The 27503-nt window shown below is 38.4% G+C and overlaps 1 protein-coding gene across 2 annotated transcripts in view; it reads left to right on the forward strand.

Annotated features, from left to right (window-relative positions):
• Positions 1-27503, forward strand: part of GDA (guanine deaminase) — a 131454-nt gene that overhangs the window by 44746 nt on the left and 59205 nt on the right. For both annotated transcript variants that reach the window (XM_089913308.1, XM_089913309.1), the window contains 3 exons: positions 7182-7270; positions 14643-14814; positions 26956-27043. In XM_089913308.1, the coding sequence (XP_089769434.1) occupies positions 7182-7270; positions 14643-14814; positions 26956-27043 (349 nt within the window). The remainder of the gene's footprint in view (positions 1-7181; positions 7271-14642; positions 14815-26955; positions 27044-27503) is intronic.

Genomic DNA, 27503 nt, shown 5'->3' on the forward strand with positions numbered 1-27503 from the left:
TGGTGCCTTCGTAACATGAATTCACTCGATTCTACTTTTATAGGCTGACAGTTTATTTAAAAAAGCAGTCTCACTTCATCTTTTCCATTAATCTGTTTGATATGAATTGAGCTAATATGGCAATTTTCATCTGTGTCCAAAAGCTTCAGAAATCATTGAGACCTCACATTTTTATCTGATTTTATCTCCCATTACTGTGCCTGAGTGGATTTTGTGTTGCAGTATATATTACCTTATTTTGTTAGATGGCCAAGCTATTTCACAATGGCCCAAAGAGCAGTTTATTCTGTTCCATAGCAACAAGCCTTTTGCCCACATTTGCCATCTGGTGTTTGAAGCCTGTATCTTGTGGAGATTTTTTTCATTAGCTGACAGTCATTACTCATCTGCTTTTGGCTTTAGTATATCTGACATTCTCATTATTGCTCATCCTAAATAGTCTCTGTTTTAAGTAAGAGAGCACTTGGAGTTGTTTGCTTAATAGAAGGGATTCAGTTTCCTCATCTGGAAAACAAGGGTGTTGGATGAGAAGGTTCCTGCCAGTTGACACCATCTATGATTTTATGAAACTTGGGTTTTAATGACTTATGTATGTGATTGACAGCCCACCTAGACTGTGGTCTGTGAAGAGGAAAGCCATGCCATAATAGGCTCTCTTGGTGATGGATAACTGAGTAAGTGAATGAATGGCTACATAAGCCCAGGTAATATCAGGATGAGAGAGCCATTGTCCCATAAAGGCAATACCAACGGTATTTTGTAATTTTCCACGTTCATTTTCCATAGTATTTTTAGAGGTTTCCTAAAAATAAATCTCAAGGCTGTGACCTACAAAGCCCCTTGCTACCTCCTCCATCTGATTTTTACTACTCTTTCTTCTGGTCTTTATACTGTATCCCCACTGGTCGTCCTGGTATTTCAAAACATGCCAAGCATCTAATTTAAGTTTAATTTAAATATACATATCAGGGTCCTTGTACTGGCTGTTCTCTCTGCCTGGAATGCTCTTCCAAGAATATGCAAGTGGTTTATTCCCTTCATGCAAATCTGTGCTCAAACATCATCTCTCAGAGAGACTATCACATCCCACATCTTATCCATTTACTTTGCTTTATTTTTCATCATAGCACTCACTAATATATTCAATGTGCCTTATATGCCTCTATCAATTTATTGTTCCTAGCCCCTGGAATAGTGCTTTGCACACAGGAGTCACTCAAGCAGTAATTGTTGAGTGAATACATGAATGAGAACAAGAAAAAATTATCTATTAAGTACTTAATTTGTGACTTAAGGTTCTCTCCAACTCCACTGTTAAAGTACACACCTGTCTATAACACAACTTGTAGTTTTTTTGCCTCTATGCCTCTGCACCTATCATTATTTACCCCTTCTATCCCTTTCCCTCTAATTCTGGATACTTATAAGTCCCAAATCCTACCCATCATTGTCTGAGTTCTGTCTTTTCTTTGAAACCTTCACTGACCAGGCCCACTATCTCTCCATCTGAACTGGTGGGGCCAGTGGCACTCTGTCATCATGCCCTCTCCCATCTGATTCATTATCTATCTCTCCGTGTCTTAACTCCCCAACCATAGGCTCTATGAGTAGAGATTATTTTTATGTATTTCTATTTTGTTTTACTTTACATTTTCATGTATATTTTAAATGGAATTGACTTTTTTGTTTTAGATAGAATAAAACATTTACTATTAACAATTTTGAATCTGCAAAGATATAAAGATGAAAGCAAAAATTACTTCCAAATTCTACTGTAAAGAGAAAATAACCACTGTGAACATTTAGACACACCAACCCAACACACACACACACACACACACACACACACATACCCCATATTCTTATAAAAAATTGGATACCATATGTTATCTAGTACCTTAAATATTTTTTTGCATTGTTTAAAAAAATTTAAGATTATATCGAGGATAATTCAGTAAATATGTCTTCACTGATAATTTTAATTGCTGCAGTTTCATCATATTTAACCAATCCCTTATTTGACTGACTTTGAAATTATTTGCAATTTTTAGCTATTGCAAATGTTTGATGTATATTTTTGGGGTAAGCGGGATGAGAGATTTGAAGAGAGGGTAGACTTGAAATCATCATGGTGGAGGGATGGAACATGAATTGACTAGAGAAATACTCTTCACGTTTTTTTTACTAATGTGCCCCCTAAAAGAATTTTGAAAAATTCTATTCGCTTTTGCATTTTTAAAAGTTGATATGTATAGTTTTTATTAAACTTTAAAATGTTTAAAGCTTATAATTTCTGGCAAATTGTAAATATATACATGTTAAAATTAAGCTATGCTATTACTTTTTAAAAGATGTCTGATGGAATCAAAATATAGTGGTTTGATATCTACCTTAATCTATTTTTCAAAAAATCATGAACTAGCTCCTTATTAATGATCTGAAATGGTATACAGTCCCTTTTTCTTATAGAATTACCAGTTCTATTCTCCTTTTCTTACAGAGTTTGTGCTAATACAGTATAGTTTTACACTTCAAAGCCTTTTACTGGTCAACCATTGCAGTGAAATTTGTGTGCATAAATTTAAATATTTAAAATTTCCTGGGACCACAAGGAAACTTTTAAATGTGTATTACCCATTTTGAAAAGTAATTTGTTAAATGTATTAATAAAATTAAAAAGCTGTTTTTTTTTTCCAACTAGGTAATGTATCTATGGATGAGTGTTACTTGTTGGTAGAATTAAATAGAAGCAGTACCAAGTTTTTTCTTATTTTTCGTTTTTATAGATGTAAGTGCTGAGAAACATTTTCACATTAATCAAGTAGATGGGAATGGGCAGAGTTTTGTTATAGCAATTTTCCTCAATCCTTTGAACTCCTTTTGAGTTATTTGATTAAAAAAATTGTGTATAGGGCTTCCCTGGTGGCACAGTGGTTGGGAGTCCGCCTGCCGATGCAGGGGACGCGTGTTCGTGTCCCGGTCCGGGAGGATCCCACATGCCTTGGAGCGGCTGGGCCCGTGAGCCATGGCCGCTGAGCCTGCGTGTCTGGAGCCTGTGCTCCGCAACGGGAGAGGCCACAACAGTGAGAGGCCTGCATACTGCAAAAAAAAAAAAAAAAAAAAAATTGTATATAAATTTATTACCAAAAAATACTTCTAATGATCTGTTAGTGGATAAGCAATTAGGCCTCCTGTCAGTTTTATTGACAGTAAAGACAGGGCTGGAGAAATGTCTTAGGGGGCCAGGCACAGACATTGGCTGGAGCACCTTTGAACTTGATGACTATGGATATTCTGTCTACTGTGTGGTGTGCTTGCCCCAGTGCTGCCTGGCTCCTCAGGTGCAGCCCAGAGAAGCAGGGCTGGGTTTCGTCAGGGCTGAAAATTCAGCACATGTGTGTTAACTAAAAATTTAAGAAATATGAAAAAATAGCTGGTGGGATCCAGGCTGGACAAGGAAAGTGGTGAAAGATGGACTGGGGGAAAGTAGAGAGGAGAAAGTAAAGGGAGGGCTCTTTAAGGTGGATGATTGTTCAGAATAGCTGAAGTGGCAAACAGGAAAAAGAGGAAATGGTGGTCAGTTGTGTGATTCCGTAGTTTTAGAGGTAGAGCAGTTATAGGTCGTGAACATGCCGAAGGTATGGCCATGACGTAAAGTTCATAAACTTCGTTTGTTCATAAACAGATCACATGAAGATGAGTTCGTGGAAATAGGTGCTATGATCTCAAAAGGTTGTCACTGTCGATAGGATAAGGAGTGAAGGCAGGGCTTGCAGTGGAGAGATAGAGTGTGGGGCAGGCGTCAACAGATTTGAACAATGAGAGAAGGTTGGTAAAGCAGAACAACAAAGAAAGAGGAAGCATGCCTTGAAAGCTGAAAGGAGTGGGTCTTAAGGGAGCTTTGCATGTTTACAAGAAGCTGCAGGAAAAATGGTTTAGAAATGACTATGGTGGGTATAGAAACTCATTGCCTGACCCTGATGTATGAATACCTGTCATTTGAGAAGTGTAGGGGAGGCCATGTCCTCAGGGAAGAGCCCCAGTTATCAGCAGGGAGAAACTCAGAGCAGATATTGAAGACACAGGGAAATTTGCTGTTGATGGATGGGCAGTAACAAGAAGTCACAGTGAAGTGGAGAGTGGTAGGAGCAGGTCAGGAACAAGAAAGTAGCACACAGCATTTTTTTTTTTTTTTTTTTCCAGTACGCGGGCCTCTCACCGTTGCAGCCTCTCCCCTTGCGGAGCACAGGCTCCGGACGCGCAAGCTCAGCGGCCATGGCTCACGGGCCCAGCCGCTCCGCGGCATGTGGGATCTTCCCGGACCGGGGCACGAACCCGTGTCCCCTGCATCGGCAGGCGGACTCCCAACCACTGCGCCACCAGGGAAGCCCTAGCACAGAGCTTTTTGAAGAGAATGTTACAGATCAAGATCCCTGCTGTGTATTTGAGGAGCAGGTGAATTCTAGTTTTCATGTTGACTGAAGAAAACAGAAAAGAGGGCAGGTGGATTTAGTCCAGTGGTTGGGCCTTTGCCCAACTACTCAACATCAGCTTTAAGTTCATTGAAGATGTGTCCTGCTTGGTTGAAATAATTGAGGTTTACATGCTGCAGACATGCTGAATTATTATTTTAACATATTTTTGCTTTTTATTGCCAGTATATCATTGGGATTATTTTTGTGCCTGTATTTATTATTTATTTAATAATTACATTACAAAAGGCATTGGCTTATATTATAATTTTCATTCCCTGTATATCTGTGTTTATGTATGTTGTGTATTTTGTCAGGTTTTGGTATGAGGATTATGGTAGTTTTTAGAAACAGAGAGGTATCCATTGTTTTCCACGCTCTGGAGCTCTTAGCACAGACATTATCTGTTCTTTGTAAGCTAGAAAGAACTTTGCTAAAAAACTCTCTGAATGTGTGCTATCTAATATGGCATAATAAACACCTGAAATGCGGCTAATATGACTGAGGAACTGAAATTTCAAATTTATTATTTTTATTTTAAATTTAATTTCTCATTTAAAAATTGATACTCATCTCAGTGTTTCAGTGTTTTGGGGACAAACTGGTTATGTGAGTTTATGTTTTGTAGATTATGTAAAGTCTAAATATATAGATGAAGTATTTCTAATGAAAATTTATCAGCCAGATTGAAATGTACTTTAAATGCAAAATATACCCTGGATTTTAAAGACTAAGAAAAAGTAAAATTAATAACTTTTACATTGATTTTATGTTGACATGATAATTTTTTGTCATGGCCACCTATGTTGTTAAATAAAAGATGTTATTAAAATTAATTTTACTATTCCTTTTTATCCTTTTAGTGTGGCTATTACAGAAGTTAAAATTATAAATGTGGCTTGCATTTGTGACAGGCATTATATTTCTATTAGACAGCATGGTTCTGAACCATGAGCTTTTCTAAAAGGTAGTAAAACTTCCCCAGTTTCTTTTTTTTTTAATTTTCATATCTGCTTTTATTTATTTATTTTTAATTAATTTTTATTGGAGTATAGTTGATTTACAATGTTGTGTTAGTTTCTACTGTACAGCAAAGTGAATCAGTTATACATATACATATATCCACTCTTTTCTAGATTCTTTTTCCATTTAGGTCATTACAGAGTATTGAGTAGAGTTCCCTGTGCTATGCAGCAGTTCCTTATTAGTTATCTATTTTATATATCGTAGTGTGTATTTGTCAATCCCAATCTCCCAATTTATCCCTCTCCTCATTTTCTTATAGAGTTACTGGTTCATTCAGGTTTCCTATCTCTCCAGAATAAATTTTGATCATTTATATCTTCCTCAAAAGTATTTATTTCAAATGTATGAATACAGTACTTTAAAATATTTCCTTTCTTCCTCCCTCCCTCCCTCCCTCCCTCCCTCCCTTCCTTTCAGTAATGGTAAATGGTAAATCAGCTCTAAGATACATTGATAAAATTCTCTTTTTGTGATTTCAATTAATTTTATATCTGCTTTGACATTTATTGATTCAAATATATTTTTAGAATCATCCAATTACTTTTCCTTATTTGTAGGAATTACATTTTTGTTTTCTCTTCTGATAAAAATCGCTGTTTTTTAAAAAAGGATATCATCAATGAATAGAGAAGTCAATATTTATTTTATTTTATTTTCTGTTCCACAAACTATTTTTCCTGCAGTATACTGCCTTGCTTCTAATTGTTTAGATAAATTTTATATAAAAGTTTTCTTTCAATATTTCATGTTCCATGAAACATTTATTTTTACAATATTGCATTTAAAAATGAAACAGGATATGTCCTGCACATATATTTCATTTTTCTTTGTCCTTTCTTGCTTTGCAATCCATTTTTACAGAGAAAGCAATCACACTGTACTTAAAAAGAATCAACAATAGATGCAATGTATCTACCATTTAAATGTTCCAGGGATGTGCTGATTTCTTAAATGAAATTACCATATTTAGCCTTCACAGTAGTTCTGTGAAGTATGTACTGATGGTATCCTCAGTTTGCAGATGGGGAAACCAGACCAAGAGGGATTGGAACCCATCCAGGGTTTCTCACCTATTGCCCATGGACTCACACGCTCCATGGGAGAGATCATTCTGTTAGTTTCTCAAGCACAATACTAGAAAAATATAGCAGACCTCTTTATAGCAGATGTCTAGCATCAGAACATCAACATAGTTCATGCTAAGATTCCATTGTCAGGCAATTATTACATGCAGTTATGTTCAGTGTTCATAAATTGTCCCATGGTATACTACTACTGTGTTCTGGACTTGGGTTTCCTATAACAGCCTAACAAAAATCTTTCATTCATCTGCAGTGAGGTACACTTTCTATAAACAATTGTTTCCTTTAATCATTTGGGGTGTGGGGAGAAATAGATACCAATTAGCCATTTTTAATACTGTGTATCTTCAAATTAGAATTTTTGAAGTCTTACTTATACCTATAGAATGGCAGAAAAGGAGAAACTTCATACAGTTTACTTCTTTGGGCAAGCAAAGGCGAATCCCTGTCTTTTTGCCTCTGAACTCTATCCCATTTGCTGCCAAATACCTTTTAAAATTAATTTAGCTATGGTATAGTCTCTTTTAAGATTTAGATATTTAATAACAACAAATGACTATGGTTCATTAATTTGTGATTCTTTTCTTTCTTTTTTTTAAAGATAGTGTTTTTGGAAGAAGCGTCCCAACAAGAAAAGCTGGCCAAAGAATGGTGCTTCAAGCCATGTGAAATAAGAGAACTGAGCCACCAGTAAGTCAGAGCCAACATTTTTCCCTTTTACTTGATGCTGTTAACTAGTCTCAGATGATAAGAACCTGTCTTGAGAGACAGAGAGGCTTTTTTTTTTTTTAAGGATGAGGTGGGAAAGAGAAGGTAAATAGAGAACATAGAGCTGAAAGACAGAAACTCTGAAAACTAGAGGCTGCCATCATTCATTTACTTCTTCAGCAAATATTTGTTGAGCTTATCATGTGTAAGAATAGGATCTGGAGGTGAAAATGATCTACAGAGCCTTGGTCCTCACTGGGTTTGCGGCCCATGGGGGACAGGGAGAATAAACAAGTGCACAGATATGTAAGTTACTTCCTTCTATAAAGGAAGTAACGAGGGAGCATGATAGAGATAAACTAGGGCTGTGGAGGGGAGTTTGGGGAGGAATAACTCCGACAGTGTGCTTAGGGAAGACCTATCTCCAAAAGTGCATTTGAGCTACGATTTTATGTTCCAGCTACTTTAGTGGTTAATATTTGTGCCAAATGTGTTTCCTGTTGATTGGTCTACTCTCTCCATAGCCTGGGTGATTTGTCTTATAGAAATGGGAATACTTTTTTTAAACTCAAAGATTTTGTCTGGTTTCAGGCCAAGTATGTTTCCAAAGTCAGTGAAAGTTCCAAAGTCAGCCAAAATCGTTTACATTCTACAAACACTTTTATAACTTGGGAAGTGGCTTTAGAGTAATGTAGTGAGAACGCTGAATTAGGAATTAGAACACCTGCTACGAATCCTCACCCTACAGCTCTGCAGCTGTTAGATGGAAAGCAAGCCATTTCCCCTCTTTGAGCTCGTCTCCTGGGCTGTTGGCAAAGGATTGTCCTAGATTGTGGTAGACACCTTGTCCACTGCAGGAGGACTGTGAATTGGGTTCCCCCTTAGGCTTTGAGGCAGAGGAGCTGGCCACAGTCCAGAGGGATGGGGTGACTGACCCTAAAGTTTTGTTGCACTTATACTCACGTCTCCTCCTCCTTCCCTCTCTGTGCTGCCTCCCTGTTGGCTTAGAAGCATGTGGCCAGTGGGCATGCAGATGAGTCCAATGGACATGGAGGTCATTTTAGGCACCTCTGCTGTTGCCATCTGTTTCCTCTGCTAGATTTTCTTGAGAATATATGTTGAGGAATAACTGACATTTATAAGTCACCTTCTTGCATTGCTTTGTCCTGAAAGATTAGAAGGTGGCTTGGGAGTGGATGAGATGGAGGTTGGGAGAGGGTGGGAGGATGGTGGAGTGGCTGGAGGATGGGCAGTGAGGTGAACACATCTGTGGGTCTTCATATCCTTTTGTCCCTCTTTATGAGGTTGCTTTTGGAGTTAAATCCATCTGACAAATGTATATGCCAGGAGACCTGTAAGCACTACACACAGAAAAGTGAGAAGGCAAGAAAAATTGTGAACTTTGGTGGAAGACTAAAATCTTTGAAGACAAATTATATTTAAAATGCAAAGTGATTTTTATATCAAACCTATAAGATAGGTACCGTTGAATTTCTTCAAGTCAGGATTAAAATACATGATGTCTCTGACAGTCTGTTTAATAGAGTCAGTGTACCTACAGGTATCTCAGCGCTGTGTGCATTTTTTTTTAAATGAAAATTACTGCTGGAGCACTCTGGGCCGTGCTTTGATAGGAGTGGATCAGACTATGACCATGGACCTGAGAGAGGTTGACAGGGCCAGGATTAGGGTGAGGCAAGTGAGGCATTCACCTTGAGCACAGAATTTAAGGATTTTGGGGAGGGCAAAAAACTTACTAATCAAGATAAATAATACTTTAATGCAGTTTAATGCAGTATTTTTAAAAATCAAAATTAATGCAGAAAACCCACAAAATACCAAACAAAATACCAAAATTATTAATAAGGACAAGATGTTGTTGTTTGTTTCACACCCCTGCATTTTTGTGCAATGAAAGAGTGGTTTTCAAACAGCCCAGGATTCCCAGGCCCTTGGGACCATCGCATCCCCAGCATTGCATGTTGATGAGGGTTGCCAATAGTGTGCAAGCAGACTGAGTAACTTAAGCTATTCTACAGAAGTTCATGTGTTTTGATTGTAGGGCTTTTTCTAGCATTTTCCACTTGGTTAAAAGACAGGTGGATGTTCTGACAAGTGTATATAGGGGCACATATTGTTCTTTCTCCTCAGGTTCTGGTACAGCCTAGGCAGCACTGCAAGTTTGGGATGTGAAGTTGATGGTTTTTATCTGGGGAAAGTTGAGATTTTCTGAGGAAGTTAGGATAGTGATTAAGTAAAGTGAAAAGAGCAAAGTGGAAAAGCAGGAGAAAGGAGAGCTTTCTCACCTTCTCCTGCTTCAGCCTTCAAGACCCCCTGCTTTGCCTGCAGTTTGACTTTTGATGGCAACCATTTAGCTGCAAGTGATATCTTGAGTGGAGTTCTAAGCCTGGCTGGGCCACTAATCATCCTTAAGCTTCCTTTGTTGTTTCCGTAGAATGAGTAGCTGGGCTCAGTGAGCGCTAATCTCACGTGCAGCTCTGACAGTCCACACACTCCTGCATGTACTGCTATCTGTAATAATCCTGGAATATAACTTTGATTATGTGAATGTGTCTATTAATAAGCATTTCATAATACCTCCTGTTTCGGGAAAAGGATTACTAGGCTTTCTGGATGAAAGTTAAACTTCTGATACAGTAAATCCTTGCTCCCTGTCGCCTCTGAAGACTTTGTATCCTGTGTTATCTCCTTTAGTTCTTTCATCTCTGGTACCTTCAGAATATGCTCAGGTTTCTCCTACATGGAAAACAAAAGGTGACTTTCACTCTTCCCCTACATTACCATTCTAACTTTCACTACCGAATAGTTTTTGCCCAGTATTTTCTCTACACCTGTCTTTCCTGTTCATGGCTCTCTCCTCAGCACCTAGGACAGTAACTAAAACATACTAGGACTGGGTAAGTAGTTAGATAATAAAGGACTGCATCCATGTGAAATCAGGTGTCATTGTATGGAAATGAGAGCTCGCAGGGTCTGGACTCTTGCAGTTTTCAACACTGGTCACTGTCCTGCACTCCTTCCCTAAATTGCTGTCCTCAACACCTCTCTATCATAGGTGTCTGTCTCCCTGACGATGATTCTGTCTAGATTGAGCACGACCTTCTCTTCCTCAATCCTACTCTTTAAGTGGAGGCTACTGCTCAAGGTTTAGTTTCATTCTTTCTTCCACAGAAATCTCCGGCACCACCAACTTCTAGGGTTACCTAATCAGGGGAGACTGTCGAATCTGAATGCCATCTTTAACTCTGTGACCTCTTACCGCATGTGTTCAATTGCTTTTTGGAGACTTGCAGGTCATACTTTGACTGTAGGCTTAGTATGACATTGTCCCTCCCTCAAAATAGACTTTCCTTTTAAATTCTCTGTACTTGATGTCATGTATTCAGCATCACACGCTCAGAAACTTACTCTGACTCTTTCCTCTGCTAACTAGAGCTAATAAAAATCAAGTTCTTTCTCTCATATTTATCCTTTTCCTTTCTTCAGAAATGCTCTCATGCTTGAGAGATTGAAAGAGTGTCCCCACACGTGCCTGCCACCACCAGACTCAACTTCCTAAACCTGGGGTTCAATATGTCACAGTTCTGCCAAAGAAGATAAAAAACAAAGGAGCAAATATTCTCATGATCCCCTCCCTCTTGGCTACAGAATAACAAATACATGTTAATTCACTAAATTGAGTATTCAAGACACTTTCTTAAAAAAACTTTTTTGTAGTTGTTTTTTAGGAAACATTTTTTATATAGTAAAGTGCATAGATCTTATATAATTTGATAAATTTTGGCAAATATATATTTGTCAAACATACCAATCAAGATATAAAACATTCCTTCATCCTAGAAAGTTCCCCGTGCGGCTTCCAGTCACTGTCCAGCCCCTTATCAGCAGCTACTGTTTGATTTCTATCACTTAGATTAATTTTGCCTGTTTTTGAACATCACATAAATGTAATAACTCAATATATACTCTTCTGGGCTTCCCTGGTGACGCAGTGGTTGAGAGTCCGCCTGCCGATGCAGGGGACACGGGTTCGTGCCCCGGTCCGGGAAGATCCCACGTGCCGCGGAGCAGCTGGGCCCGTGAGCCATGGCCGCTGAGCCTGCGCGTCCGGAGCCTGTGCTTCGCAACGGGAGAGGCCACAACAGTGAGAGGCCCGCGTACCGCAAAAACCAAAACCAAAACAAAAATATGTACTCTTCTGTGTCTGGATCCTTCCATTCAAAATAATGTTTTTGAGATTCACTCATATTGTTATGTATACTAGTAGTTCAGTCTTTTTCATTGCAAATAGTGTTTCATTGTATCAATAGACCACAGTTTGTTTATCTACGTTCCTGTGGTATTTGGATTGTTCCCCCCACCTTTTTGTTATTGGAGTATAATTGCTTTACAATGTTGTGTTAGCTTCTGCTGTACAATGAAGTGAATCGGCTGTATGTGTACATCTGTCCTCTCCCTCTTGGACCTCCCTCCCACCCCACCCACCATCCCACCCATCTAGGTCATCACAGAGCACCAAGCTGAGCTTCCTGTGCTTTACAGCAGGTTCCCACTAGCTATCTATTTTACACACGGTAGTGTACCTAACCTCCCTAATCTCCCAATCTCAATCCTAATTTCCCAATTCGTCCCACCCTCCCCTTCCCCCTATGTCCACATGTCCATTCTCTACATTTACGTCTCTATTCCTGCCCTGGAAGTGGGTTCATCTGTACCATTTTTCTGGATTCCACATATATGTGTTAGTATACAATATTTTTTTTTCTCTTTCTGACTTACTTCGCTCTGTACGACAGACTCTAGGTCCATCCACATCTCTACAAATGACCCAATTTCATTCCTTTGTATGGCTGAGTAATATTCCATTGTATATAGGTACCACATCTTCCTTATCCATTCATCTGTCATTGGACATTTAGGTTGTTTCCATGTCCTGGCTATTGTAAATTTGAGGCTAGTATGAATAAATCCCCCATAAAGTCTTATATGATCCTTTTTGTAAACATATGTTTTATTTCACTTGGGTAAATTACTAGGAGTGAAATTGCTCCTTCTGTCTCTCTGTGTTTGTCTCTCTCTCTTACACACACACACACACACACACACACACACACACACATGTCCTCTCTCACCCCTGATGTCCTCAACTAGATTATAATCTCTTTGAGGACAAGAAGGTGTCTTATTTTTCTTTGGACTCAAGGTGTAGCAGAGTTTCTTAAACATAGTAGATACTTGGGAAATATCATTTGATTGAACAATTCAACTACATGAAGAAGTCACATTGCCATTCCATGTTATGATGGTGGGGACAGTAAAAGCCCCAAGGACTGAAGTGTTCTGGAGAGGTCAGTGACTGACACCGAAGAGGAATCTGTATTTCCTTCTCCCTCTCTGCATGCCCCCACGTTGTAGGCCCACTTACTGCAGCCTTCTTGAAGTACTTGTAGGTTGTCACTGCTTTTCATTTCCAGAGTGAATGAAAAATTCAGAGGGTAGTGACCAAGAATACTGAGGCTACTGCCTGGGCTCTAGAGCTGAAGCTGAATGATTACTTTTTTCAAGCTATTTAAATTTCCTGAGCTTGAGTTTACTCTTGTGAAGATGGGGATTACAATACTACTTCTTAAGTTTGTTGTGAGCGTTACATCATCATCACAACTAATTTTTTTGGTGCTTTCCATTATCTAGGCACTGTTTTTTCAAACATTAACTCAATCTTCAAAACAGCCCTACGGTGAAACTACTATCTCCGTTTTATGTAAGGGGAAACTGAGTCACAGAGCAGTTAAAGAATATCCCACTGCTGGTTTATGGTGGGGCATAAATTCAAAATCAGGCAGTATCGGTCAAGAATGTGTATACTCAAACCTTATAATAAACTGCCTTCCACAAATAAGATGATGTACGTAGAATGCCATGCCCAGTGCCCAGTACATGTCCGACTTCAGTAAACATTGCCTGCTGTCACCATCATCATTAGCATCATCACCACCATTCCTAATTCTCATTTTTCTTTTTTTAATTTTTTTTTTGTTTTTTTTGCGGTACACGGGCCTCTCACTGCTGTGGCCCCTGCCGTTGCGGAGCACAGGCTCCGGACGTGCAGGCTCAGCGTCCATGGCTCATGGGCCCAGCCGCTCCGCGGCATGTGGGATCTTCCCGGACCGGAGCACGAACCCGCGTCCCCTGCACTGGCAGGTGGACTCTCAACCACTGCGCCACCAGGGAAGCCCCCTAGTTCTCATTTTTTTAAAATAAAGCATTTATAGATACCCGTGGCTTTATTTGTCTTCCATTTAAGTGGTATACATTTGAATTGATACTATATGGGATTCTTTATTATGTCCAATTCTGAGTTCCAGTTCCTTATGTATATAAAAATGTAACTAATATTTCCTTGCGGTGGTGGTGGTGGTGGTGGTGGTGCATACTGTATTTTAACAAATATCTGCTTGGATGCAATTAGACACTTAATAGACACCAGTGAACCAGATGATTTCTTTAGAAAAGCTTTAAGTATCTATTAGCATTGGGCTGCCTCAGTTCTGTGGGCAGTGCCACTGAAAACTCTAGAAAACATCGTTCTAGGACTTGCTGTTATAAGAGTTAACAGAAATAGGAAAATTGATGGGTGGAACAGTGGAGTGATCAGAAACATCTGGAGAATGGTTGTCATAGCATTGCATCTGTCTCTTCACTTAACTGTTTATACCACTCACCCACTGACACTCTCGTCTTCTCAGATTGCCCTTCCCTAACCAGCCTCAGTTTGCTCTTGTTGCTTGTTTCAGAACTCAGCCCCTCCATCACATGGGACAGGACTAGATTTCTTGCAGTCAGCCAAGGTCAAGATGTCCATTGGGACTAAAATTGTGGCCATTCTGTTTCTCATCATCAGTCATCCGTAGTGACTTGTGTGTAATTCCTCATCGTGGCTCTAGAAGCTTTGACCTCCTCTCTCATCTTTGCCCTCTGTCCTACAACCCCCAATTGTGAGAACAAAGTCATACGATTAAACTGTAGCTTCAGACATTTCTTGTGCAACGACTGCTTTGCTTCTGCTCAGTGCTGTGCTTTTCCCTCCTTTCATGATCTCTGGTAAACTTTACACCAAGACATTCCAATTTAGGACTGTTATCTCTCCTAGTAGAGTTTCATTTTTATTTTCTGATCTCTAAATAATAGAATAATTTACATTCATCTGATTGCATTGGCTCTAAACCTGGGTGGAGTAAACAATTAAATCATTGTATAGAGAAAATGTGATTTAAAGATATGGAAAATGACTAAAGATGTTATTAAATTCTTTTCTCCCTATCTTAATTTCCAGTGAGTTCTTCATGCCTGGGCTGGTTGATACACACATCCATGCCCCTCAGTACTCTTTTGCCGGGAGTAACGTAGACCTCCCACTTTTGGAGTGGCTGACCAAGTACACATTTCCTACAGAACACAAATTCCAGAGCATCGACTTTGCTGAAGAAGTATATACCAGAGTTGTTGTAAGTATCCTGCTTATGAGTATTGGTGCATTGTGTTCAGTCATCTGTAGAAACATCCATTTCTTGGGGGCAGATTTAAGTTATTAAGAATAGGCAGTTAAGGCTATACTAGACTGTACAGACTTCTTCAGTTCTTTCACAGCTCAGTGAGTTTGTGACCACTTCACCTACACAGCTAGCCACTAGCAAAGAGACAGCTTGAATCTAAATCCTCAAATCCCCTGGGTTCTCATTACTCTCACTTACTTCTCGTTTTACTTTACTAAATTTGGGTTTAATGCATATGTGTGTTCCTTTACTCTTGCCAATCCACAGTGCCGTTCTAGGTACCATATGGAATAGCTGTGTAACCTTTGGAAAGTTCTGTGACTCATTTTCCCCATTTGTAAAAAAAAACAGAGATAATGATAGTACCTACTTCTTAGGACTGTTATGATAATTAAGCAAGTTAATATTTGTTACGCTCTTAAAATAGTGCCTGACGTATGTATTTGCTTTACAGAATACCCAAGGAAATCTAAAATTAAACTTTCAAGTTACAGTGAGAAGGGTATCACGTTATTTTGGTAGCTTCGAAAGGAAGGAAAATAGGATGGTCCCCTGTTGCAGGGCGTGTGGGAATGTGATGAGCATTAACCCAGTAGAGGGAACTACGGAGCTAGCTCAGTCAGAGGACAGTGGCTGTGGTGTGTGCCAACTAAAGGCCCTGAAATGTCCTTCCTTCCACTCTATCAGGAAAATCAGTTCCCTTTATTCTACTCCAACCCTATGCCCAGTCCACTCAGCAGCCAGAAATAACTTCTGCAGCTGAGAATTAAAGCTGCCAATATCCTATCTGACCACTAACTCTTGTCATCTAGCATACTTAGTCTGAACATTCCTGCATTTTTATTGGACCCATTGATGGTTTTTCTCTTAATGGTGTGAGGGTGATAATATTATAAGCCTTATACAGTGACCTAGCCACGCTGCCAGTTTCCCAGATCTTGCATCATCCAAGCCTTAAAGAGTAAAAGCAAGTGCTATCATTTATATACTTGCCTTGCTTAGTTATAAATTCAGTGTAATTGTGGACTTTACATATTTAGCACGGATCCACGTGACACCAGAAAAACTGAGAAGGACTAAGGCTGTGTTGGAAGTTGCTGGTGCATTGTGTTAATGAATTGTGTTAACCACATCAAATCTTTTTATTCTCAAAATTTATTTATACCTTGCATTGTTCTGAAAAGCATTAGAGATATCTTAAAATTGCATTGTATATAAGAGAAGAAAATGAGTCATGAAATCACAGCAAAGGAAAAAAAGGGAGGAGGAAAAATAGAATAAAGCCAAGAGGTAAATGTGTACCATGGGGTTCCATGCACTTGTTAGGATTTGTCACACATTTGGCTTTAACTGACCCAGAGAGGGAAATCAAAGTATTTCATGTCAGTGAGTACAAAATAGGTGAAATAGGTATTATTCTCTACAAGTACTTTCGGTGTACACATCCTCTGTTTCTGATTATGAGCAGGCCCATAGACTTTAAGAGTTGGATGAGCTGAGAGTATAACTGACATTTGTTTAAGAAAGTTGAGATTTGTTAACTAGAACCTGTCCCTAAGGCTGAAGACTGCCTGTGGCAATGCAAAGGGGGTGCTAAGGCAGTACCCATGAACCAAGACATTTTTTGTTTTGTTTTTTATTTTCTGCCTCAGAAAACAGTCCTGGATCTATTCTTCAAGAAATGGGCAATCCAGACCCCAGAGTTTTGCACCACAGATTTTGACAGTGATAATTTAATCTGAAAGTAATTTAAAGTATATATTAGCAAACATCTCCTAAGATTGTTAAGAAAAAAATCCCAGTAAGTCAGTCCTGGAATATCTCCCTTTAAACATTGCAAACTGGGTGACAGATTGAAGTTTCAAATTGGACTTTGGACTGGAATGAACCAAAGACTCGAAAGTTCAGGAATCTGTATATTATATAGATTATAGTCAAGGGACTGGAGAGTGAGATTCTTGGTAAATATGCCAAGACAAACTGATTGCAAATATTTTCCTAGATAACAGAATGAATATGCTTACTCAATGGGGTTGTCAAATTCAGCAGATAAATTCAACTAATTCCAAAGAGGTGTCAAGTCATTAAAGTACAGGTGAAAAGACAAGGAGTCAGGCCACTCTTTTCCCCTATTTTAGCTCATGGAAGTTGTATAACCTGTTAAGGGGCCTGTTGATACTGGCGTTGAAGCTCAGTAGTAGTTGGCAATCTATTTTGAGCTCAAAAGGCTTGGTCTCAAGAATTGACAATTCTTATCAAGAATTGAAAGCAGGGGAAAGGTTGGGAAGCACAGCCAATATTTTGAGGTTATTCCTGACAGATTTCTTTATAAATTGGAAAGTCATCATTAATGGAAAAGCCCTCTCAAAAGCTTATGAGAAACTAGGGTGGAACAGATGCCCAGAAACCCAAACATATAACATGCGAAGAAGAAAAGTAGCTGCATTTTAGACGGCTTACCTAGTAAGATTTTTCAGCCAAATTCTTTCCTTACTTTTTTAACTACATAAGTCACACACATGTGGCTGAACGCAGTGGGAACCAACAGGAGTAGCTTTGGGGGTTCTTTCTTCTCTCCCTCTTTCCCTCTCTTCTTTCCTATTTTTCCCTTCCTCTATGGGCTCTCCCTGTCCTGTCCCTTAAATGTAATTTGGGCCGATTCTTGAACTTTCTAGTCTTTCTAGTTTGTTCCAGTCCAATTTGAAACTGCAGTTTCTCATCTAGAAGCTTTTCTGTATGAAAAGCGTTTTCCCCCCTGACTCAGAGGAAGAACTTGCTGTTGGTGAATGGGTAGTACTTCCGTTGTCATTGTTGCTAATTAGCTGAAATTTTCCTTTTTCATCTATTCTTCAAGCCCATTTTAGAAAGGTGTTTAAAGTGTTGAGAATTTAGAAAATGTCAGATTATACTTCTGTTTTAATTTTGAGTTTCATTTTATTTTGCTTAGTAAATGTAACGTGTGTGGTTATTTTCCTTGGGAATTAGTTCACTGTTATTTTATGACCCAATAAAAGGTCAATTTTTATGATTATTCTACACATTTTTAAAAAGACTCTGTTTTCTCTGTCAATATGACTTTTTAAAATATCTGTTAGATTAGGTTGTTAAAAGTGTTAAACAAGTCTTGTATCGTTTTCCTCTATAGTCTCCCACATAATAAGACAAAAAACTTAAATAGTCTTCCCTTAAAGATGCAGCCCCCCCACCATGTCCTGTGTTACATCGTGTGAGATTTTAGTTCCTGTTTTTTTTTCTTTGCCATCTACATACATTTAATTTAAAATGTTTTTTTAAGTTAATTTAATTTTATACAGCAGGTTCCTTTTTTTTTTTTTTACATCTTTATTGGAGTATAATTGCTTTAAAATGGTGTATTAGTTTCTGCTTTATAACAAAGTGAATCAGTTATACATATACCTATGTTCCCGTATCTCTTCCCTCTTGCGTCTCCCTCCCTCCCACCCCTCCAGGCGGTCACAAAGCACCGAGCTGATATCCCTGTGCTATGCGGCTGCTTCCCACTAGCTATCTACCTTACGTTTGGTAGTGTATATATGTCCATGCCTCTCTCTCGCTTTGTCACAGCTCACCCTTCCCCCTCCCCATATCCTCAAGTCCATTCTCTAGTAGGTCTGTGTCTTTATTCCTGTCTTACCCCTAGGTTCTTCATGACATTTTTTTTTGTCTTAGGTTCCATATATATGTGTTAGCATAAGATATTTGTTTTTCTCTTTCTGATTTACTTCACTCTGTATGACAGACTCTAGGTCCATCCACCTCACTACAAATAAGTCAATTTCGCTTCTTTTTATGGCTGAGTAATATTCCATTCTATATATGGGCCACATCTTCTTTATCCGTTCATCCGATGATGGACACTTAGGTTGTTTCCATCTCCTGGCTATTGTAAATAGGGCTGCAGTAAACATTTTGGTACATGACTCTATGTGAATTATGGTTTTCTCAGGGTATATGCCCAGTAGTGGGATTGCTGGGTCATATGGTAGTTCTATTTTTAGTTTTTTAAGGAACCTCCATACTGTTCTCCATAGTGGCTGTATCAATTCACATTCCCACCAGCACTGAAGGGTGTTCCCTTTTCTCCACACCCTCTCCAGCATTTATTGTTTGTAGATTTTTTGATGATGGCCATTCTGACCAGTGTAAGATGATATCTCATTGTAGTTTTGATTTGCATTTCTCTAATGATTAATGATGTTGAGCATTCTTTCATGTGTTTGTTGGAAGTCTGTATATCTTCTTTGGAGAAATGTCTATTTAGGTCTTCTGCCCATTTTTGGATTGGGTTGTTTGTTTTTTTGTTATTGAGCTGCATGAGCTGCTTATAAATTTTGGAGATTAATCTTTTGTCAGTTGCTTCATTTGCAAATATTTTCTCCCATTCTGAGGGTTGTCTTTTGGTCTTGTTTATGGTTTCCTTTGCTGTGCAAAAGCTTTGAAGTTTCATTAGGTCCCATTTGTTTATTTTTGCTTTTATTTCCATTTCTCTAGAAGGTGGGTCAAAAAGGATCTTGCTGTGGTTTATGTCATAGAGTGTTCTGCCTATGTTTTCCTCTAAGAGTCTGATAGTTTCTGGCCTTACATTTAGGTCTTTAATCCATTTTGAGCTTTTTTCTGTGTATGATGTTAGGGAGTATTCTAATCTCATACTTTTATATGTACCTGTCCAGTTTTCCCAGCACCACTTACTGAAGAGGCTGTCCTTTCTCCACTGTACATTCCTGCCTCCTTTATCAAAGATAAGGTGACCATATGTGCGTGGGTTTATCTCTGGGCTTTCTATCCTGTTCCATTGATCTATATTTCTGTTTTTGTGCCAGTACCATACTGTCTTGATTACTGTAGCTTTGTAGTATAGTCTGAAGTCAGGGAGCCTGCTTCCTCCAGCTCCATTTTTCGTTCTCAAGATTGCTTTGGCTATTCGGGGTCTTTTGTGTTTCCATACAAATTGTGAAATTTTTTGTTCTAGTTCTGTGAAAAATGCCAGTGGTAGTTTGATAGGGATTGCATTGAACCTGTAGGTTGCTTTGGGTAGTAGAGTCATTTTCACAATGTTGATTCTTCCAATCCAAGAACATAGTATATCTCTCCATCTATTTGTATCATCTTTAATTTCTTTCATCAGTGTCTTATAATTTTCTGCATACAGGTCTTTTGTCTCCTTAGGTAGGTTTATTCCTAGATATTTTATTCTTTTTGTTGCAATGGTAAATGGGAGTGTTTTCTTAATTTCACTCTGAGATTTTTCATCATTGGTGTATGGGAATGCCAGAGATTTCTGTGCATTAATATTGTATCCTGCTACTTTACCAGATTCATTGATTAGCTCTAGTAGTTTTCTGGTAGCATCTTTAGGATTCTCTATGTATAGTATCATGTCATCTGCAAATAGTGACAGCTTTACTTCTTCTTTTCTGATTTGGATTCCTTTTATTTCCTTTTCTTCTCTGATTGCCGTGTCTAAAACTTCCAAAACTATGTTGAATAAAAGTGGTGAGAGTGGGAAACCTTGTCTTGTTCCTGACCTTAGTGGAAATGCTTTCAGTTTTTCACCATTGAGGACGATGTTGGCTGTGGATTTGTCATATATGGTCTTTATTATGTTGAGGAAAGTTCCCTCTATGCCTACTTTCTGGAGGATTTTTATCATAAATGGGTATTGAAGTTTTTCGAAAGCTTTCTCTGCATCTATTGAGATGACCATATGGTTTTTCTCCTTCAATTTGTTAATATTGTGTATCACATTGACTGATTTGTACATATTGAAGAATCCTTGCATTCCTGGAATAAACCTCACTTGATCATGGTGTATGATCCTTTTAATGTGCTGTTTGATTCTGTTTGCTAGTATTTTGTTGAGGATTTTTGCACCTATGTTCATCAGTGATATTGGCCTGTAGTTTTCTTTCTTTGTGGCATCCTTGTATGGTTTCAGTATCAGGGTGATGGTGGCCTCGTATAATGAGTTTGGGAGTGTTCCTCCCTCTGCTATATTTTGCAAGAGTTTGAGAAGGATAGGTCTTAGCTCTTCTCTAAATGTTTGATAGAATTCGTCTGTGAAGTCATCTGGTCCTGGGCTTTTGTTTGTTGGAAGATTTTTAATCACAGTTTCAATTTCATTACTTTTGAATGGTCTGTTCATATTTTCTATTTCTTCCTGGTTCAGTCTTGGAAGGTTATACCTTTCTAAGAATTTGTCCATTTCTTCCAGGTTGTCCATTTTATTAGCATAGAGTTGCTTGTAGTAGTCTCTTAGGATGCTTTGTATTTCTGCAGTGTCAGTTGTTACTTCTTTTTCATTTCTAATTTTATTGATTTGAATCCTCTCCCTCTTTTTCTTGATGTGTCTGGCTAATGGTTTATCAATTTTGTTTATCTTCTCAAAGAACGAGCTTTTAGTTTTATTGATCTTTGCTGTTGTTTTCTTTGTTTCTATTTCATTTATTTCTGCTCTGATCTTTATGATTTCTTTCCTTCTGCTAACTTTGGGTTTTGCTGATTCTCCTTTCTCTAGTTCCTTCAGGTGTAAGTTTACATTGTTTATTTGAAATTTTTCTTGTTTCTTGAGGTAGGCTTGTATAGCTATAATCTTCCCTCTTAGAACTGCTTTTGCTGCATCGCATAGGTTTTGGATCGTCGTGTTTTCATTGTCATGTGTCTCTAGGTATTTTTTGATTTCCTCTTTGATTTCTTCAGTGATCTCTTTGTTATTTAGTAACGTATTGATTAGCCTCCATATGTTTGTGTTTTTTATGGTTTTTTCCTCGTAATTCATTTCTAATCTCATAGCGTTGTGGTCAGAAAAGATGCTTGATATGATTTCAATTTTCTTAAATTTACTGAGGCTTGATTTGTGACCCAAGATGTGACCTATCCTGGAGAATGTTCCATGCTCATTTGAGAAGAAAGTGTAATCTGCTGTTTTTGGATGGAATGTCCTATAAATATCAATTAAATCTATTTGTGTCATTTAAAGCTTCTGTTTCCTTATTTATTTTCATTTTGGATGATCTGTGCATTGGGGTAAGTGAGGTGTTAAAGTCCCCCACTATTATTGTTTTACTGTCGATTGCCTTTTATAGCTGTTAGCAGTTGCCTTATATATTGAGGTGCTCCTATGTTGGGTACATAAATATTTATAATTGTTATATCTTCTTGGATTGATCCCTTGATCATTATGTAGTGTCCTTTCTTGTCTCTTGTAACGCTTTTATTTTAAAGTCTATTTTATCTGATATGAGTATTGCTACTCCAGCTTTGATTTCCATTTGCATGGAATATCTTTTTCCATCCCCTCACTTTCAGTCTGTATGTGTGTCTAGGTCTAAAGTGGGTCTCTTTTAGACAGCATATATATGGATCTTGTTTTTGTATCCATTCAGCAAGCCTGTGTCTTTTAGTTGGAGCATTTAATCCATTCACGTTTAAGGTAATTATCGATATATGTTCCTATGAGCATTTTCTTAATTGTTTTGGGTTTGTTTTTGTAGGTCATTTTTTTCTCTTGTGTTTCCCACTTAGAGAAGTTCCTTTAGCATTTGTTGTAGAGGTGGTTTGATGGTGCTGAATTCTCTTAGCTTTTGCTTGTCTGTAAAGCTTTTGATTTCTCCATTGAATCTGAATGAGATCCTTGCTGCGTAGAGTAATCTTGGTTGTAGGTTCTTCCCTTTCATCACTTTATCATGCCACTCCCTTCTGGCTTGTAGAGTTTGTGGTGAGAAATCAGCTGTTAACCTTATGGGAGTTCCCTTGTATGTTATTTGTCATTTTTCCCTTGCTGCTTTCAATAATTTTTCTTTGTCTTTAATTTTTGCCAATTTGATTACTATGTGTCTCAGCGTGTTTCTCCTTGGGTTTATCCTGTGTGGGACTCTCTGCACGTCCTGGACTTGGGTGGCTATTTTCTTTCCCATGTTAGGGAAGTTTTCGACTATAATCTCTTCAGATATTTTCTCGGGTCCTTTCTCTCTGTCTTCTCCTTCTGGGACCGCTATAATATGAATGGTGTTGCGTTTAATGTTTTCCCGGAGGTGTCTTAGGCTGTCTTCATTTCTTTTCATTCTTTTTTCTTTATTCTCTTCTGCAGCAGTGAATTCCACCATTCTGTCTTCCAGGTCACTTATCCGTTCTTCTGCCTCAGTTATTCTGCTATTGATTCCTTCTACTGTAGTTTTCATTTCAGTTATTGTATTGTTAATCTCTGTTTGTTTGTTCTTTAATTCTTCTAGGTCTTTGTTAAACATTTCTTGCATCTTCTCGATCTTTGCCTCCATTCTTTTTCCGAGGTCCTGGATCATCTTCACTATCATTATTCTGAATTCTTTTTCTGGAAGGTTGCCTATCTCCACGTCATTTAGTTGTTTTTCTGGGGTTTTATCTTGTTCCTTCATCTGGTACATAGCCCTCTGCCTTTTCATCCTGTCTATCTTTCTGTGGATGTGGTTTTTGTTCCACAGGCTGCAGGATTGTAGTTCTTCTTGCTTCTGCTGTCTGCCCTCTAGTGGATGTCTAAAATGTTTTAAATTTGGATCCTCTGTCTTTGTTTTGGATGTATTTTCTTAGACGATGATAATCTTTTCCAATAAGGTGGGTGACAAACAATCCAAATCCTTGAACTACCAAAAATGGTGTTACTTTCTTCTGACTCTTGAATGATGCACTTCAGCTACAGAGAGAATTCTCTTTAAAATGATTTTCCCACCAGCATCCAGTGTGCTGATGTCAATCTGATTGTCATTCCCTTCTAGCTAATTTGCTGGCCTTCAGGATTTTCTTCATTCTTGAGGTTCTGAAATTTCACTTATAGATATGTTTTTGTTTTTTTCAGTCCATTTTCTTTAATATAGTATTACTTCTGTTCTGGGAAATGAATTTCCTTCTTTCTCTTTCTTGTGCATGCACGCTCATTTATTTTCTCTGCCACCCCCCCAGCCCATTTCCCTTGCTCTTAGTATATTCTTCCCTCCAATCTGTTCTTTCTTTCAGCAACTCTTCTTAGAAAAATAGTGAAACTTCTGTGTATACTTTTGCGCTACATTCTCAGAGAATGCCAGTGGCCCAAATTGGCAAGTTATTAAATTCACTCTCACTGTTACAGTAGCCTGTTCCTCTGTCAAGGATACAATGTCCTATCCTATGCACGTAACAATGCTTATTTTAGATCATTTTATGCCTCTTGTTGCTTTAATAAGTCTGACTCCTCATGTGTTCATTCAACAATATTTACTAGGCACACACGAAGATCCAGGCACTTTTCTGGTTGCTGAAGACTGAATTTGATGCCTCTGTCATGGTGTTAACTTTTCTCTTGGGTGTGTGATTATGGTAGCAAGCTAGCGCATCCTTTTCTATAGGTGACAGGCTATATAAACATCCTTTACCTGCAGCCAGAAATATTTTTTTTCATGTGCAAAGTGTCTTAAAGTTTGAAAAGACTGACATTAAAATCCAGTTTTCCTAATTCTCTTGTCCTTCATCACTAACTGACATCACTGGTCTCTCTTTTTTGTTGTTGTTTTTTTAACAGTTGGCTGAAGCTGAATAGAGGCTGCTAGGATACGGCATGTTCTTCCCTATTACTTTAAGTCCAAATTATTTTCCTCCTGCAGACGTTTACGTTTCTAATCCAGCCCCATTCTAGTCAAGAGTCCTCTTATTTCACAAATCAGGAAACTGATGTTGAGAATGTAAAGCAACTTTCTCAAGGTCACACAGGTCATAATATGTAAGAAGCAAGAACTCCAGTGCAGTTTTTCCTCTGCACTTTAAAAAGCTTCTGCTATGTGTGGGGGCTGGGGGCATATGGGAAATCTCTGTACCTTCCTCTCAATTTTGCTGTGAACCTAAAACTGCTCTTAAAAAATGTCTTAAAATTTTAAAAAAGAAGAAGGAAAAGCTTCTGCTTAAGACAGACCCTGCTCAGGTCAATCAGTACTTTTCCAAGTGCTGAGACAAGTCAGGCAATATCAGTTCTGATTTCTTTCTCAAACTCTTCCCACTGCCTTCTGTTCCTTTGTTTCACTCTGGTCGGGATTGTCTCTGGCACTGCTATAATCTGGGCATTCCCTTTGGTTCTCCTCTGTGTTTAATTCCCATTTTCTGGACCTAAGAAGTTCTTTTTCTTTGCATTACTCTCACATTTTTAAAAAACACATCTTCTAGGAGCTTTCTAAGCTCTTAAAGGAGAAAAACATTCAAGATTTTGTGTATCTAATCATATATATCTATTCTATTTTCACACTTGACTGATAATTTACCAGGGTATAAAATTCTACTTTAAAATAACTTCCCTCCTTAAATCAACTATACTTCAATAAAATAAATTTTTTAAAAATTAAAAAAAACTTTCCTCCAGAATTTTAAAGCCATTGTTCTGTTTTCAGCATCACTGGTGATAACACCAGTGCCATTGTGTTTCCTGCCATTTGTCTATGACTGGTTTTCTTTCTCTGGAACCTTTCAGAATCTTCACTTTACTTGTAGACTTAATATCTCACAATTATATGCCTTATTTGGCTTCTGTTTTTCATGCACTGAACTGAACATTCTATGAGGATTTTCAGTTTGGAGAGACTAGTATTATTTCTCAATTTCACCCCCTCCATTTCCTTAAAAAAAAATTTTTTTTTTTAGAACTTTTATTCTAAATTGTTAGATCTCTTAGATTGAGCATTTTTTTTTATCTTTTCATCCTTGACTTTTATATTTCTTCTCTGAGAAATTCTCTTCTAATTTAACCTTCTGTTGACTCCCATATTTCATTTTTAACATTTTTACTTTTGGAGAGCTCTTTTTTTTTTTTTTTGCGATACGTGGGCCTCTCACTGTTGTGGCCTCTCCCGTTGCGGAGCACAGGCTCTGGACGCGCAGGCTCAGTGGCCATGGCTCACGGGCCCAGCCGCTCCACGGCATGTGGGATCTTCCCGGACCAGGGCACGAACCCGTGTCCCCTGCATCAGCAGGCAGACTCTCAACCACTGCGCCACCAGGGAAGCCCTCCTCCAGTGTCCGTTGAACCTTAAATGTACATTCATATTTAAGTGTGATGCTCCAAGATGCTGATTGGAAGATCTGGGTGGGGTAGCATTTGTTGACTGGTAAACTTCATTATATGATGAACAGTGAAGGTAGTAAACAGCCCTTTAAATTGTGGGTCCCAAAAGTCGTGAGGACATCTTCCTTCTAGAGCCATTCATCTTCTCTAGGAAGAAGTCCTTCAGTCCTGCCAGGACTGGTGGAAACAGTACATGTGGCATTTTGGGGAAGATGACCAAGGGTCCCAGAGGTCAGCCAGATGTCCGCTTAAACCTCTTCTTTTCAGCCTATGCCTCACCTTGTCCTTTTGGGCTTGTACCCTCTAAATACTATCCAATTTCTACAAAGGGTAAATCTCTTCTCCAAGGAGCAGGTTAGGGGTGGTTGGCTGATTTCAGCAGGGTAAAGAGTCCTGCCAAGGTTTAATTATCTGTATACAGACTTTCAGCCAATTCCCTGTTAACAACCACATGCTCCTCTCTCTTTCCAAGTTGCCTCCAGGTTCTTATACTTGTTTTTTCTTCCGGGAAGATGTTGAAATATTTCCGCTGCTCATGTCTCCTCTCTGCTTATGGTTTAATAAATGTTATACTCCTTTACTAGTATTTTAGTAGAGATTTGCTGAGGAAGAGAGATGGATACATTTATCAATCTGCTAGGATGAACTAAAAATCTGGCTGAATAACTGTATCCTGTAATCGCTAGAAAAACCTCATCTATTCACTCCCAGATGTAATAAAGTTTGCATATTCTTAAACAGTCCTAAAAAATAAGGAATTACTTAGTATCACATTTAATAAATTCTGCAACACAGAACTGTGTGAATCTAGGAAATCGAAAGCATCAACTTCTCCTCTAGCTAACACTTTTAAAATATAAATACTTTTACCATTTGCCTTAACTACATTTCATATTGAGATGGCATGCCTTCAAATAAAAACATCTTAAAATTGAAAACTAAAATTCCATTTTCATCTGTATATACCATGTGACTCTTCTGGGCACAGGCGATTCATGGTTTTTGTGATTTATTTTTAGAGGAGAACACTAAAGAATGGAACAACCACAGCTTGTTACTTTGCAACAATTCACACTGACTCATCGCTGCTCCTTGCAGAAATTACAGGTGAGGAGATGAAAGGATGATTTACGGGCACGTGAAGCATGTCCAGACCATGCCAGCAGTGACTTATACTTGTGAGCAGTCCTACCTTTTAATTGCTAGAATTTAAGCACTGCATTTCTTGCAAGTAATTAGGTATTTGTGTATCACTGTGGCCCTTGAACTTTTTCTGTTAAGTAATTTATTTTAGTTTTTGGCTGCAGAATGATGTAAATGGATCTGAATTTTGTGTATTAATTTAGGGCTTTTTGGAGCAGGTTTACTAATTCTAGCAATAGCAACAGTTTATCTATCAGCAGATAGATCTTAGCTGTTGGCTAGACTCAGGGCACTATGCTAGATGCAGGGAACACAGTAAAACGGAAAATAGTCTCTGCCCTTGAGGAACCAGACAGGATTAACTGATTAATAGGTACATCCACTGATTAATGACTTTAGTAATAGCTGTAGTGCTTTTACTAGA

Source organism: Delphinapterus leucas, chromosome 6 (genome assembly GCF_059928025.1).
Source record: "Delphinapterus leucas isolate spDelLeu-1000000601 "Yukka" chromosome 6, BTC_Dleu_Yukka2, whole genome shotgun sequence".
Lineage (NCBI taxonomy): Eukaryota > Metazoa > Chordata > Mammalia > Artiodactyla > Monodontidae > Delphinapterus > Delphinapterus leucas.